General features: G+C 39.3%; 1 protein-coding gene across 1 annotated transcript in view; it reads left to right on the forward strand.

Annotated features, from left to right (window-relative positions):
* LGI1 (leucine rich glioma inactivated 1) overlaps window positions 1-16470 on the forward strand; it is a 41116-nt gene that overhangs the window by 14328 nt on the left and 10318 nt on the right. The window contains exons 3-5 of the mRNA XM_007951276.2: window positions 6140-6211; window positions 6306-6377; window positions 15661-15732. Of these exons, the coding sequence (XP_007949467.1) occupies window positions 6140-6211; window positions 6306-6377; window positions 15661-15732 (216 nt within the window). The remainder of the gene's footprint in view (window positions 1-6139; window positions 6212-6305; window positions 6378-15660; window positions 15733-16470) is intronic.

The raw sequence follows: 16470 nt of genomic DNA on the forward strand, positions 1-16470 counted from the left end.
TAAAAAGGCAAATTATAATCAGTGGGAGAAAATCTTTAACCTCATACAAGATAGGTAAATAATAGGTAATATCCTTAAAAAAGTGCTTAGAAAATAGCAAAAATGGTCAAAGGATATCATTTCATAGGGATGGTAAAAAAATGGCCAATAAACATAGAAAAATTGCTCAAGGTCACTATCAATCAAAGAAAGGCAAATTAAAACTGAGTATTCTGACTCATAATGATCCCCATGGTGTTTCCAAGTCTGAAATCTTTATGGAAGCAGACTGCCCCATCTTTCTTCCAAAGAGTAGTTGCTGCATTTGAACATCAACCTTTTGGTTAGCAGTCAAACGCCTGAACCACTATACCACCAGAACTCCTCTGAAAATATTTTGGTTATCAAATTAATACTATTTAAAAGTTTGTTATGCTAAATGTTGGTAAGAAAGTGAAGAAGCATTTCCATACGTGTAATTTGGTACAAATTAGCAGTAAGGAATTAGAGACATAAAGACAATCTATAATATAATTCTATTTCTAGAAATCTATCCTAAGGAAGTAATTAAATATGTGGAAAAATTTGTATACAAAGATGTCAATGGTAATGATTATCATTGTGAAAAATTAGAATCAACAATGAAAAAGTAGTTCCATCATGATATATCCGTAATACAATATTTTCTTAGCTGTTAAAATTATGTTACTGAAAAGCTTATTATCATGAAAAATTGTTTGTGATAAAATAAGTAAAGAAAAAGAATGCAAAATAATAAAATATTGTATCTATTATGTTTATGCATATAAGTAGGTTTGGGGGTTATGATTACAGTGTTTATTTTCTTCTTTAAGCTCTTCTGTGTTTTCTAGATTTTCTACAATGAGCATGTATCATTCATAAACAAAAGACACCAAACTGCATTCAAATTTAAAAACTCTTAACTTAAAAATAAAAAAAGGTTGGTATGATCCCAATGTGACTTTGAGACTGCTTATATTGATAAATTCCTAAAAGAACGAGCCCTGAAAAGGCATGTATTATTATAAAAGCATTTATTATAATCACATTAGCTGACCAGGGTTATTATGGCTGTTTGCCAGAATGTAGACATTATACGACCTAAGCCCTATATTGAGAGGCTCTCAAGCATGTGAAAAGGACACTGGACCAGGAGACTTGGGCCTCAGGATCTTGAGCAAAGCCTTTAGTAGCTTTCTGGGCCTCAGTTTCCTTCTCTGCCAAACAAATATTAACACCTGCTGCTAACCCAATGGTTGGTGGTTCAAAACCCACCAGCCACTCTGTGGAATAAAGATGAGGCAGTCTGCTTCCATAAAGATTTATCGTCTTAGAAACCCAATGAGGGTCGCGTGAGTCAAAATTGACTTGATGGCAGTGAATGTGGTTTTTGGTTTGCCACTTTCACAGAACTATTCCAAAGGCAGAAATGTTATATATATATATATATATATATATATATATATATATATATATATATATGTAGTATTATTGAGGCAATATCATCATTTAAAAAATGAGCTAGTACCTGCTTGAGAGTTGATGTATACAGTCTTCCTAAACCTTTGTAAAGGAATATACACTCCCTTGGTTGAAGGGGAAAAATAAATTCCCCCTGCTGCTCTCCACCCCCACAGTCCTTTTTCTTGCTGAATTTCATGGGGCTGAAGACTAAGAGGCATAAATCACAGCCCTCGGGAAGGTAGATGCAGGATAGTCAAGGCACATCTGTGTCCATATCCACCAAAATACCAGGGAAAATGCCTGGCTTTCTCCCCTCTCCACGACCCCCAGAAGAAGAGAGAAAGTGGCAGAGACTTCTAATATTCCCACAGGCCTAGGGCCAGAGGACAAAGTCTACACCACCGCCACACCAGTCAATGGGCTGTGTGTGAAGATAGGGAGGCTAGGGCACAGTGTCCCTTAAGAGGGACTATGGAACACTGAAGTATATCTGGTCCAATAGCAAATCATAATATTAAAATTACACATATTTAGAGGATTCCACAAAAATATAAGGATCCAAGTTTCATCCTCTCTATTTAAAAAGTTCTACAAGACTCTTTTGTGTGTGTGTGTGTGATTTGGGTGAAAGTTTACAGAGCAAATTCACTTTCCATACAGCAGTTCACATATACTTTGTCTCATGACATTGACTACAATTTATCACAATGCAACAGCTCCCATCACACTTCCTTTCCATAGTTACCTCCTTTCTATGTCCTTCCCTCCATGCACTCTTGCCTCCTGAGCTGTCTCCCTGTGCATACACAGCCCTTCTATTCTCCCTTGATTGTTCTCTCCAAGGAGTGTATTTACCTAGTGTAAATGTTCACCTCATATGCCTGTCTTTTGTTTGGCTGGAAGTCGCAGGAGTGGGTTCAATTCCAGACCTGAATGGCAGCTAGCGACCATAGTGGTTCCATCAGGCCCTATCAGACCAGCAAATCTGGTCCTTTTTTTTTCCAAATGATTTTGAGTTTTATTCCACATTGTTCTCCCACTCTATCCAGGATCTCCTATATAGATTCCCCTCTGAGTGGTTGACAGTGGTAGCCAGGCACCATCCAGTTCTTCTGGTCTCATAGTTGTATAAGCTGAGGATCACATGGTGTACCAGTCGCTTGGACTAATAGTTTGCATGAATCTTTGGTTTTCTTCATTATTCTTTGTTCTGGATGAGGAGAGATCCATCATTGCATCTAGATGACTGCTTGCAAGGCTTTAAGATCCCAGTTGCTACTCGCTAAAGTAGGATGTGGAACAATGTTTAGTGTAGTATGTTATGCCAATTGAGCTTGATATCCCCTGCGACTATGGTCCCAAGCTCACAGGTCCAACTACTCACTCCCTCTGGGTAGCTGGCTGTGGCCAAGAAGTGACTACAACCTTGTCCCTTGTCAGCTCTACAGTATACCTGGGAATTTCTAGAAGACTTTTTAAGTACCCATGAGATAATAAGATGGATAACCTATTCACCTATATTTAGAATGCACATACAGTTTTCCACATCATACAATGGAATATGTGTCCATAGAAAACTACAATTAAATGTAGAAATCAAAGACTATAGTATTCATTATTATCTTAGCCAAAGGAATATTTTTAAAGCTTTTGTAAGAACCTTTTTATTGAAGAATAATAAATATACCACACAAAAAAAAAACCTGTACATATCATAAGTGTATATCTCAATGAAGGAAACCTGGTATGCACAGTTAAGTGCTTAGCTGCTAACTGAAAGACTGAAAGATTGAATCCATCCATTGGCTCCATCAGAGAAAGACCTGATGATCTGTTTCCACAAAGATTGTTGTTGTTGTTGCTATGCACCATCGAGTCAGCCCCAACTCATAGCGACCCCTCCTTGGGTTTCCGAGGCGGTATCACTGTGGAAGTAGATTGCCCCATCTGCCTTCCAAGGGATGGCTGGTGGGTTTGAACTGCCAGCCTTGTGGTTAGCAGTCAAGTCCCTATGCTACCAGAGATTACAGCCAAGTATACTCTACGGAGCAGTTCTCCTCTGTCACATTGGGTTACCATGAATAGGAATTGACTTGGTGTCACCCAACAACAACATATCTCAATGATTTCTGCAAACTAAACACTCTTATAATGAGTAGCCAAGTCAAAACACCAAACAGTTTTATTTTTCCAGTTAGTGCCCACCTCTGAGGGGCATGGATCAGTTTGTTGGATTTTGTATTTTATGGGAGTGGAATTATATAGAATGTCTTCTTTTGTGTCCTGGCTTTTTTTCCCTCAACTTTAGCTTTGTGAGATTCATCCATATTTTTACATGTAGTTGCAGTTATAGCCAGAGGTTTTAATTCCTGAAATCTAGTTCAACAAATATTATTCAACCAGGAACTTTGCTGGAAACACAAAAACAAATAAGGATAAGTCCTTGTTCCAATGAACACTAATCTAGTATTAGATTTAATGCAAAGTGAATTCTTCTGTGTTCAACAAATATTTATTCAGTGTCCACTATGGACAGACACTATTATAGGTACTGGGGATAGGCAATGAATAAACAGACAAAAATTCTTGTGGAAATCCTCTTTTTTTTTTTTTTTTTCTGACAGGTGTGGGCAAGTTCTGCTCACTAATATCCATGGCCCACTTTGTTCTGCATCTGATTTAACAAAAGAGTAACTAGTGATGGGAACCTATTTCTTCTCACAAATTGGAGTATATGATTATAAAGTTGATGTTCCGATAATGGGACAATTTGCAAACCAGTGAGCCTGGGAGGTATTCTCCTGTGGCCGTTTCTGCCTCATTTCATTCTCTTTCCATTCCTTATGCTGCCTATGCAGAATGAAACAAAAATCTTCAACCTAAGGAAGTTCTTTGGTTAGTTTACCTGGGTAAGGCTGAGCAATCTTGTTGTCTTCCAGAACCATGAAGTGAGAAGAGACTATTGCTAAAGTTGTGACTGAAATCACAAACTTTTGAATCTGTTTGAATAACTATAGAACTCTAAGATGCATCATTGTTCGTTAGTATGGACTTTTCAGACCTTAGTAAATTACCTGAATGTAAAGCCATTGTTGGAGGGATAATCTATTGCTCTAGAAAAACCTCTGGAACATTCTAGAGCAAAACAATGATGCTTCAGGGTTCAAAGCCTGGGAAGCCTAGAAAAGTTTAGTGCCATACTCTGTTGAATATGGAGCTAAAGGATTTAAAAGAGAATTGATCCAACACTAACCCAGGATTTGTAACTTTGGAAGAAAGACAAAAGATCACCTAATTTTGTTTGAGTAATTGTTGGTGGGTTTTTTTTTTTTTTTCATGTTTATAGAAAATGTTAAGCATATATAAAAGTACAGATGATACCAAATACATTCCCATGTCCCCATTTTTCAGCTTCAGAAATTATCAACTCATGTCTAGTTCATCTCTAATCCTTTGCTGCTTGCCCCCTGATTATTTTGAAGCAACCCCAGATGTCAAATTAGTTTTCATACATTTTCAGAAAGTGAGATCTCCTACTACTAATGCCCTAATTTAACAGACTCAGAGAGGTGAAGTCACTGAGCTAGTTAGTAGCTTGTTGTTGTTGTTATTTGCCGTCGAGTCGGCCCCGACTCATAGCGACCCCTCCTTGGGTTTCCGAGGCAGTATCACTACGGAAGTAGGATTGCCCAACCTTCCTTCCGAGGAGTGGCTAGTGGCAGTTATATTTAATCCCTTAATTTCAAAATTAAAATTCACAGGGTGTACTAACAGATATTGAACTTTATGGAAGTGGAATCAGACAGTATATATGAGGTGAACATTCTTAAATTATGTGAAATGTCTAGTCTAGTCCAAGACCAGTATAGCATTTTAGAAAATAGCTACAGGTGAAATATGTTTCCCACAAGACACTTCGGTGCATTTAAAACATATGTTAGCTTCTTTGAGCACATCTATAGAATGAGTTGTATAAATTAATACTCATTCTAAAAAATAAAATGTAATATTTGGCTTAATAACACCTCTTTCAAGCCTCTCATTCAGAAAACCGGCAAATTCTCCCAAGAGTCTAAATGGGTGTGGAGACAGCTGGTTGATGTTCTTTTTCACCAATAATTTTGAAACCAAATCCCTGTGGATTTTTTAAATGCATCAAATCAAATCAATTTGTCCAAAAGGAAATGTTTTTTCAACCATTTAGCAGTAGAACAGTCCTAAGACTTCTCCTCAGCTTCCTTGTTTCTCATCTCCAGCCAGTTCTGTTTTCAAAGAAGGGGGTTAGTTTATGTTCATTGATTAATGGCTTATCTGCTATGAGATATCACAGCATAACCAGGCATGGAGCTAAAAACATCTAGGTTTCCTGGGCTTGGAATCCCCAAGCACCATTATTTTGCTCCAGAATGCTCCAGAGTTTTCTCCAGAAAGCAGAAAAGATTCAGAAAGAGTCTTTGTCATGAAAATGAGCAAAATATTGACTTGGCTGCTTCCTTCTCTCATGCCTACCCCAACTGTTTCTCTGCAAAAATTATCTGCATAAATAACACTGTATAAGGCAGATATTTGGGCATTTTTCCATACACAATCCACTCATTTCTATGAGATAAAATCTATGAGCAAAGATCAACAACCTGGCAGTTTAACCATTTTCATTGTGTACTTTTCTGGGCAGGTTATTCACATCAAACTCCTTTGATGTGATCAGTGATGATGCTTTTATCGGTCTTCCACATCTAGAATATTTGTAAGTAAAACCTTTTTTTTAATCATAGTAATTCATGACAAGTGCTCACTGGATCCTACAGCTGTCTGACAAAAACTATTATAACCTATTACAGATTCATAGAAAACAACAACATCAAGTCAATTTCAAGACATACATTCCGGGGACTCAAGTCTTTACTTCACCTGTAAGTATCTGTGTTGCTATTACTTTTTAAGCTTGCTAGTGGACAGTGCAGGTTGATAACCTATGGGTAAAGCACTGACTTTATGGATGTCCATGAAAATTTAAGCGCTTCCAATAATTTCTCTCCTTGTACACTTGCCATCTCACCCTGTCATCAGTCATTATGTGGTCAGGAAGTTAGTGTCACTATTAATAAATTAGTCTAAACCAACTGTAATGAAGAAAGTAAGCTAATGCAGGAAAATTGTGTGACATCAATAATTTTTTTTTAATCTACATTACAACACACTTCATGGATAATCATGAATTGACTATAAAAAGCTTAATTTGATATTTGTTGGGGTTTTTCTTTTCTGAATAAACCTCAGCTTTATGTACAGTAAAACATACAATATAACCACAGGCAATTATCTACACAGTACTTGACCAACTTGTTTATAAATGAAATATTTATTTATTCAATGGCTTATTAGAGCTACATCAGTCGTTTTGAACAGGAGGCAATTCTGCCTCCCAGGGGACATTTGGCAATGTCCAGAGACATTATTGCTCATCACAACTGGAGATGTAGTGGTTGAGGCCATGGATGCTTCTAAACATACTACAATGCACAGGACAGTTCCCACACCAAAGAATTACCCAGCTCAAAATGTCATATAGCACCAAGGTTGCGAAAACCTGAGCTACATGAACCAAACGACTTTATTCTCCTAGCCCTACCCACAATCCCCCCTCCCACATACACATTCACTCTCTCTCACACACACATTTGCAAGGAATCTAGAAGGGTATGGGGGGGGAGGTACTAACATTAAACCCACCCACTGTCATTGAGTCGATTCCAACTCATAGCAACGCTATAGGGTAGAGTAGAACTACCCCATAGGGTTTCCAAGGCTATAAATCTTTAAGAAAGCAGACTGCCTCATCTTTCTCCCATAGAGTGGCTGGTGGGCTTGAACTGCTGACCTTTTGGTTAGCAGCCAAATGCTTTAACCACTGTGCCACCAGAGTTCCTTGCACTAACATTAAGAGCCTAGTATTATGCTTGCCACATGCTTTATGTGAACTTTCATTTAATGCTTTCAACAAGCCTGCCAAATAGGCAAAATAATTCCATTTTACAAATGAGGAAGCAGATACTTAACAGGGATATATGACTAGAGAACTGATTAGTTATGGAATTATAACATCAACTCAAAAGATGAATTAGAATGGTTATTTATCCATTCAGCAAATATTTCTCAAGTGTCTAATGTATGCCTTTTTAATGTTAAAGATGCCAGAGCATTAAGGGTCATTGTCAATCCATCAACTTTAACTTCTGTTGCCTCACAGCTCCTCATTTACAGCCTCATTCTAGGCCTTAGGAAGCAATAGGGACAAAGCAGACAAAAGCATTTGCCATTTGGAGTCTTTTTCTAGTGTGTCCATGTGGTCACCATGCACTGTTTTCTCGAGCTGTTTGGATTTGCAGCAAGAGGGAGATGATGACTAGGTTTACTTTATAAAATTGTTACAGCTTGCAAGGCTTCTGTATATAGTCACTATAACAAAAATAGCTTTTGTGATATCGCTCTTTATGCCAATGATATAATGCAATGCAAAAATGGCCATGTACAGAATGAGTGGCATGTCACTTTATCACAGAGCGAAATGCTGACAAACTTCATTTTTCAGGAAAAAAATTAATAAAAGAGAAAAATACATAGAAGGATAAATGGAAATTCATAACTTCGACTTGAAATCCACTTGCTGCTGTTGCTATTAAATCAAACACTGCCATCAAGCTGAATCTGACTCATAGTGACCCCCATTGGGTTTCCAAGGCAGTAAATCTTGGCAGAAGTAGATTGCCCAGTCTTCCTTCTGCAGAGTGGCTGATGGGTTTGAACCGCCAATCTTCTGGTTAGCAGTCAAATGCCTTAGGCACCATGCCACCCTCAAGTTGGTTCCAACTCAGTGCCCTATGCATATAAATTCCATTCTACAAAGCTCTGTCCAATTCTCAGCATCCTGAAGGGCTGGAGGAAGGGTGCAAGACCCAGTGACTTCTCTAAGAACCTGAGATCTAAGTCTTGCCATGAACATTAACTCACTCAGATGTATTTCTTCTCCAGTTTGAAGGCAAAAATGAAAGTAGGGAGGAAAGAAAAAGGGAGAGAGAGAAAGGGAGGGAGGGCAGAAGAAAGGCAACAAAAGAAGAGGGGCAAAGGAGAGAGCAGAGAGAGGTGGGTAGGGGAAGGAAGGTGTTTGTACAAGACTTAGTGAAGAACATTACCAATATTTCTTGAGTAGTCTGTCATGTCCCCAAATTAAATGGAATTTAAAGTTTGGTCATAATGATGCCCCTTTGTTAGAAGTTTGGAGCCTATAAGAGTGGGGGGACAGATCACAGCAAGTATTTAACATTTAAAAATGTTCAAGCTCAAGGAAATACCAAGGCAGTCTTCTAGGAGAGAGGTATAAATCTTAAGAGTCATACAGGCAATGAGAGGGGAGTCCCATCTCTCTGGTTTGGTGCTGGAGGTGGGAAGAAGGTGCTATGAGGAAACAGGGGTTAAAGTTGACTGCATGAATATGACCCTGAATTCTCTTGTATCTTTATCTAATACTTACTAAGTTAAACTGTATGATATTGCCAATTTTAGACTGTTTTTGATCTACAAAAATGACAATGCCATGTGGTTCTAGGATGTACCACATTTTACAAGGAGTAGGGTTTACCAAGAAGAATGAGATCCGGCTCAAACCTAGAGGAGCTCAGTCTCCCAAGAGGAATTAGAGAAACAAACATTTCTTTACTGTCTTTTTCCCCAGTTTATGTCCTCCTTTCCAATTATGCTGTTCTTTAAGGTATATTTCCTTCCTTTCTTCCATTTTTTCTTCCTGAATTTTAGGAAGGGATGTGGTAGAAAGAATTTGAAACCTAAACATCTCTTTGACAGTCAGCTTGGGACCTGAAATCCATTTTCCATTATTTATCATTTATAAATAAATCTGACATTTATTTGAGCCATTTATTTCCTTTTTTAACATTGTACACTCCCAGGTGTACTTTTCCCCACCTCAGGCTAATAATTCCCAATCAAAGGCAAACATTCAAGCAGTGAGGAGTTATCGCCTCACCCTCTAACCTGCAGGAACAGTTTACAAAGCTTTTTCATATTCTCAACCTCATTATAATCTCAGAACTGGGCAGTAGCAGTATTCCCATCAATGAATGAGAACACAGAGGTACACCCTGAACTTAAGTGCTTCCCAGTTAGTAAGCAGTAAAGCCAGAAGTTTACACCAGGTCTTTGATGAGAACCTAGTGTCCTTTCCATCACGTTAGCTCTAGTAAGACCAGAAAGATTCTACTGAGCTGGCTGGCACATGATTTGAGGAGCAAATATGGTGAAGGAAAAAGAGAAGATCCTGTAGACAGGAGCCTGACTCTTGCTCTTAGTCTGCCAATGTCGATAGTTGGGATTAAACATACACTTTTAGATCCAACCCAGGGTTCTCACTTTAGTGTAACCTTAAAGCTGCTTATGGAGACCAATTGAGCACTAATATAATTTTGGTTAGTGTCTGAAGAAGCAGTGAACTTATTTCATTTTGTTATATATCTACCTCAGTAGATTTGTCTTTTAAAGATACCCTCCCTCTAAATTATCCCTCAGAAAAGGGAGTGTTCCATATATTTGAGTCCTTACAAAGTCTGTCAAATCCTGGGTGTAAAAATGGCATGACAGAGGCATCTGACTTCCTCTCTCCAACCTTATTACCAATTCAAAAAGCAGCGGAAAGTCCCACAGCACTCTCTGCTCTGCTGCGTTCACTAATTGGTTTCAATGTCCAGACAAAACTCACAGACAATACTCACAGACAATACTCACAATTGTGTGGTTTATTAGGGAAATGACAGGTTACAATTTAGAATCAGGAAAGACTCAGGATATAGATCTTCTCAGCTATGCCTGCAGACAAACTTCTCTCTGGGCCTCCTCCTTTCAGCCCTCGGTCCTTCGGCCCCTTGGGCCTCTTGGGTTGGTCCAGCCTCTGCTCTGCTCACACAGGTGTTACAAAGCTCTTTAGCTCCACTGATGAGTGCCCAGAGGCACCCCACTCTGCCAGTAATCTTAGCCCAAAGGTGCTCAGCTAGCTTGCTCCATAGGTGGACAAGCTTAGCTCTCTTGACAAGTGCCTCAAGGCACTCCACTCTGCCAGCAAACCTCCTGCCCAAAGGCAGTCAACTTTCTTGCTCTGTGGGCTGGGAAGCCCACTGCACCATCTCACAATAGTATCTTGGTTCTGCCGCATCACGCTGCTGCTGTTTCTTTGCTGCTGCTTCTCACCATCTCTTGCCATCAACAGTGTTACAGCTGTGTCTCGTGGGTCTAGGAAGTTCCTAGCACAGAGACCCCAAGTCCAAAGGATGAGCTCTGCTCCTGTCTACATCATACCATTATAAAGGAATAAACTAAAACCCACTGCTTAACCTCTGTTGACTCTGAATCAGGGTTCCAATTGCCATGGTGTACTTATCTCCTTTAAACATTTCATATGAGATTAAAGTAATTGTACTTAAAGCACTGCATGTTCAGTGAGCTGCAAAGCCAAGCTGAAAGTCTACATTGTAGGGAGGCTGGGAGCACCCCAGATGGCTGTGGGCGATGCTTTCTTAGTGGCAGAGCCCAGTGGTACTGAAACAAACGTGCTGTCTGAGCTGGTCTGGTCTGCTTTAGAGAGAAAACTTGCCCATGGTTTCCATAATCAGAGGTTTACTCAGGTAAACCATGAAAACACCAAAGTGGAAGGAATGGTTGTTATTTCTGTTGGAAAGGAATGGTCATCTGTTATTGAGAAGACTTGACTCTACTCAGCCAGTTGCAAAGCAACCAGATGTTTAGTTGTTTGAAGAATATGATGGATGTTTTAAAGAATTAGGTAGACTCTGAATTAGAGAATGCTGCTTAGTTGAAGGCATACTTTAAAGGCCTCCATGTTGCTTTGGAAGTATTACCACTGGGAAGCTGAGGGAAAAGCCCTTTGTGAGCAGCAGGCTCACATGATACGGTGGTAGATTGACCATGGTAATTCATAGTTCTTTGAGTTTCTCTCTAACCCAGTGTATTGGTATAAGGGACCTAAGAGACACTTGTTCTACTCTTTTCTTTGTTTAGATTGGTTCCCCTCTTCATGTACTTATCAACCACACTTCCTAGCTTGCTACATTCATTTATTTAAAGCATCTATTGAAGGCATTATGCAAGGCACTGGGAATACAGTGGAAAGAAAAACTTCCTTTTAGTTGTTGTTAGGTGCTGTTAAGTTGTTTCCAACTCATATTGACCCTATGCACAGCAGAATGAAACACCTCCCAGTTCTGGGCTAGCTCCATAATTCTTGCTATACTTGAGCCTGACACCGCTGCCACTGTGTCAATCCACCTCATTGAGGGCCTTCCCTTCTTTTGCCGACCCTCCACCTTACCAAGCACGACATCCCTCTCCAAGGAATGACAACATGACCAAAGTATGTGAGATGAAGTCTGGCCATTCTCGCCTTCAAGGAGCATTCTGGCTGCACTTCCTCCAGGACAGACCTGTTAGTTCTTTTATCAATCCATGGTATTTTCAGCATTCTTCGCCAATGCCACAGCTCAAAAGCTTCAATTCTTCTTCAGTCTTCCTTATTCATTGTCCAGTTCTCAGATGCATATGAGGTGATTGAAAATGCCATGGCTTGTGTCAGGTGCACCTTAGTCCTCAAGGAGACATCTTTGCTCTTCAGCACTTGAAAGAGGTCCTTTGTAGCCAATTTGCCCAGTGCTATACATCATCTGATGTCCTGACTGCTGCTTCCATTGGCGTTGATTGTAGAACCAAGTAATGTGAAGTCTTGACAATTTCAATCTTTTCTCCATTTATTGTAATGTTGCTTACAGGACCAATTGTGAGGATTTTTGTCTCCTTTATATTGAGATGTAATCCACACCGCAGACTTTATTCTTCAATCTTCATCAATAAGTGCCTCAAGTCATCCTCACTTTCAGCAAGCAAAGTTGTGTTGTCAGCATACTGCAGGTTGTTAAGGAGCCTTCCTCCAATCCTGATGCCACGTTCATCTTCATATAGTCCAGCTTCTCAGATTATTTGCTCAGCATATAGATTGAATAAGTATGGTGAAAGGATACAACCCTGATGCACTCCCCTCTTGATTTTAAACCATGCAGTGTCCCCTTATTCTATTCAAACGAGCCTCCTGGTCTATGTACAGGTTGCTCATGAGTACAATTAAGTGTTCTGGAATCTCAATTGTTCTCAATGTTATCCACAATTTGTTATGATCTACCCAATCAAATGCTTATGCATAGTCAATAAAATATAAGTATTTTATTGGTATTCTGGTATTCTTTGCTCTGAGCCAAGATCCATGTGACATCAGCAATAATATCCCTCATTCCATGTCCTCTTCTGAATCCAGCTTGCATTTCTGGAAGTTCTCTGTCAATAATATATTGCTGCAACCATTTTTGAATTATCTTCAGTAAGATTTGACTTGCATGCTATATTAATGATATTGTTCGATAATTTCCACATTCTGTGGGATCACCTTTCTTTGGAATGGGTACAAATATGGATCTCTTCCAGTCAGTTGGCCAGGTAGCTGCCTTCCAAATCTCTTGGCATAGCCAAGTGAGTGCCTCCAGCGGGGCATCTGTTTCATGAAACATCTCAATGAGTATTCCATCAATTCCTGGAGCCTTGTTTTTCACCACTTCCTTCAGTGCAGCTTCAGCTTCTTCCTTCAAAACCATTGGTTCTTGAACATATGCCACCTCCTGAAATGGATGAAGATTGACCCGTTCTTTTTGGTACAGTGACTCTGTGTATTCCTTCTATCTTCTTTTGATGCTTCCTGCAGCATTCAATATTTTGCCCATAGAATCTTTCAATATTGCAACTCAAGGCTTAAAAATTCTCCTCAGTTCTCTCAGCTTGAGAAATGCCAAGTGTGTTCTTCCCTTTTGGTTTTCTAACTCCAGGTCTTTCCACATTTCCTTATAGTAAGTGGCTTTTAGTACTCACAGCAAAATCATCCTAGAAAACATTAGCATTGATGAAAGTTTTTCTCCAGCCTCCCATCACTCCTGTTTTCACCCTTTTCCCACGGTGCTCCACTCCACTCCAGTCAGGTTCTGGTGACCTCCCTGCTCCGTAGCAAAACCCGTTTTCAAACCCACTGACTCTTAACTACATGGCTTAAGGCATTGCCTCTCCTAGTGTCATTTGATTTTCATTAAAGACAAATCCATAAGCCTCTCACAGTAAAGTTTTTAAAAAATGTGATCGAAGAATGGAATAGAGCTGGAGATGATTCTGACAAAGTGACCATTCACTTGATAGAAAAGGAAATAACCAAAGCTCAGGCCCAGATATACCATTCTTAGCCCATGTCACGTCCACTACACGCTGCTGCTGAGTTCAGGAAGCCCTAAAGCTAGTCCGATAGGTAAAGGCCAAGGAAGCAGCCTAGTTTCCTAAAGCCACACAATGTAGAGAGTCCTTTTCCAGGCAACTCTGGTAGCTGCCTGTGACTTGTTGGCCTCATCGCCTTCTGATTCCATATCCCCTAATTCTTTCTTCTCTTATTCCTGAAAGCACTTATATTTAAGATCTATCACTTATTTGACTCTTGCCTTTGCCAGGATATCCAAGCTATCAGACTTTTGAAGAGGAAGGGGGTCCCCCAACACTGGTTCAAGGTCACACTCTTTCATGCCATCACACTCCAGAGAAGAAAGATTAGAGACAGCTTGAGGACAAGCAACATGGCTCTCTGAGATCACCTGACATCTATATTCATGTAGAAAGTTGGGTCATTCACTGATTTGTGGGGGAAGGATTTTCACTAGGAGCAAGCAGTTAGCATGCGAACTTTTAGACACTTTGTGCCAGAAGAGAAATTGAGACGCATAGCATAAGAATGACTGTGGACTGGAGCAAGACGCCAGGAAATCTCTTCATTCAAACACCAGTCAGCAAGTTGAATTACGGAGGCATTCCTTCCAATAGTCTTCTTTAGCAGCGTTTTGTTAAAACTGCTGTATGTGGGTAGGGGTAAGAGTTCATTCTCATGGTCAATTTCCTAGTAATTTCTAAAACCCAGAGAAAGAAGATAATAAGTTTCAAAACAGGTCTTAGAAATCTTGAATTTGTACTTGAAAAATCTCATATTTAATGAAGGGAAATAGGAAAGAGAGAAGACATTTAAGAGTGGTTTAAAGGGAATTTGAGAGAATTTTAAACCGTTTTAAAGGCTGACAATATAAGCTCTTTTGTTTTTGCTTTTTATTTATATTGTGAAATCACTCCTACAGGAAAATATGTAACATGTATATATACAGTGCAGGTTCAAAATAGAAGATGACCCGTCCCTGGTGGCCTCCCCTGATCACACAGCATCAGCCCTTTATCATGTCTATATTTCCTGTATATACACATGTTTCCTTATCCTTGATACTATCAGGACTGTTTTATACTTATTAATCTTGATTAAAATCATTTCAGTGAGTCATGGAAGAACAAATACAAAAGAAAGAGAAAAAAATTCCCACACAATAGGGCAAAAACTGGAGGAAGAGGAAAGAAGATGTTTAAAGTGGATAAATAGATGGGTATTTGTGAGAAACCTGTTTTCTGAGGTGGAATGAATGGAGCCAAAAGGAACAAGACATAGGAAAAAGGGGACACATATTTTAGAAAGAAGAAAAGATATGCTGCAAAAGGAATAGTTAGACAGGTCTAGAAGCGCTAGAGCTATTGGAACTGTCACTATCTGTTGGGGAGTTTAGCTGCTCCCTGGAGCGAGTGGGGAGGAGGAAGAGAGGAGAAGGTGCAGCCTGTGTGAGCACAGACACATTTGGAGAGGGAAGCCTAGACTGGACGGCTCAAAGTAGAAGGTCATCTTCTGTCCTAAACAAGAACATCAATGTCCAGGCATCGTATTTTGTTGTTCTTCTTTTTGTTATTTTAAATTTCTCACGATATATAAAGTGCCATAAATACTAAGTGGGTGTTGAAGCAAAGAGGCTAGGAAATGAAAATATAATAATGTGATAGCAATGATATCAGCAGTATGTGAGAAGGAAAAAAGTGCTGCAAGAAATTTAGAGTAGAGAAAAAACAAAATGGAAAGAACAAAAGAGACTCAGAGCCAACCTCTATTACTAAGTGCATTTATTTACTTTATGACTACAGCTTACATTACTCTCTCTCTCTGTCTTTCTCCAGGAGTCTCGCAAACAACAATCTCCAGACACTCCCGAAAGATATTTTCAAAGGCCTGGATTCCTTAACAAATGTGTAAGAGGAATTAAGAAGTCACTGATTCATTTCTTAATTTGCTATAACTTAGTAAGGAGCCTGGAATTGACTATTTGAATTTTACATTGGCTGTGCTAATTGGATTGGCTTTTGGGTCTTCTATGGTATTTATCATTGGAAATTCCGAATAGATAGTACGCAGGCTTTCCTTTGTCTGTGCGGGAGGGAGAGATAATAAAGGACTTGAGAGGATGCAAAAGGGAGGCCTGGATAGACATTTCAAGATCTTTTTTACTTTTTTTCTCATAAAGTCAAGAAATGGGGCTACAAAGGAACAACAGAAAGGAGTCTGAGAAACTGACATAGCAAAGATGAAAGGTTACACCCATGGGTTGGTCAGTCCACAGAGAAATGGAGAAGGAAGTGGGGGAAGGGAGGAAAGTTTGCTTTTTTTTTTCACCCCCTCATTAGAATGAACAACTCCTTAATCCCCAGGAATTTGGCTTAAGCCCCAGAAAGGGAATGAACTTAATTATTTTTGACCCTTTTTCAAACAAAAGCGCTTTCAAACTGACTTTTAAGCCTCGGAATGAAAGGCCATTGCAAAGAATTTGTATATTTTGCTATAAGCAAAGCAAGTAATATATGCTCAAAAGCAATTTCCCTTTATTAAGTGCCCTGCAGAACACCAGAAGGGTATTTAAATGTCATACAATAGAATATAGGAACAAATGAAAGCAAAATACTTCTTATTATTCTGATACTTTGCTATAGAAT

The sequence above is a fragment of the Orycteropus afer genome, unplaced genomic scaffold, assembly GCF_000298275.1.
Source record: "Orycteropus afer afer isolate SDZICR_OR568_19922 unplaced genomic scaffold, OryAfe1.0 scaffold00293, whole genome shotgun sequence".
NCBI lineage: Eukaryota > Metazoa > Chordata > Mammalia > Tubulidentata > Orycteropodidae > Orycteropus > Orycteropus afer.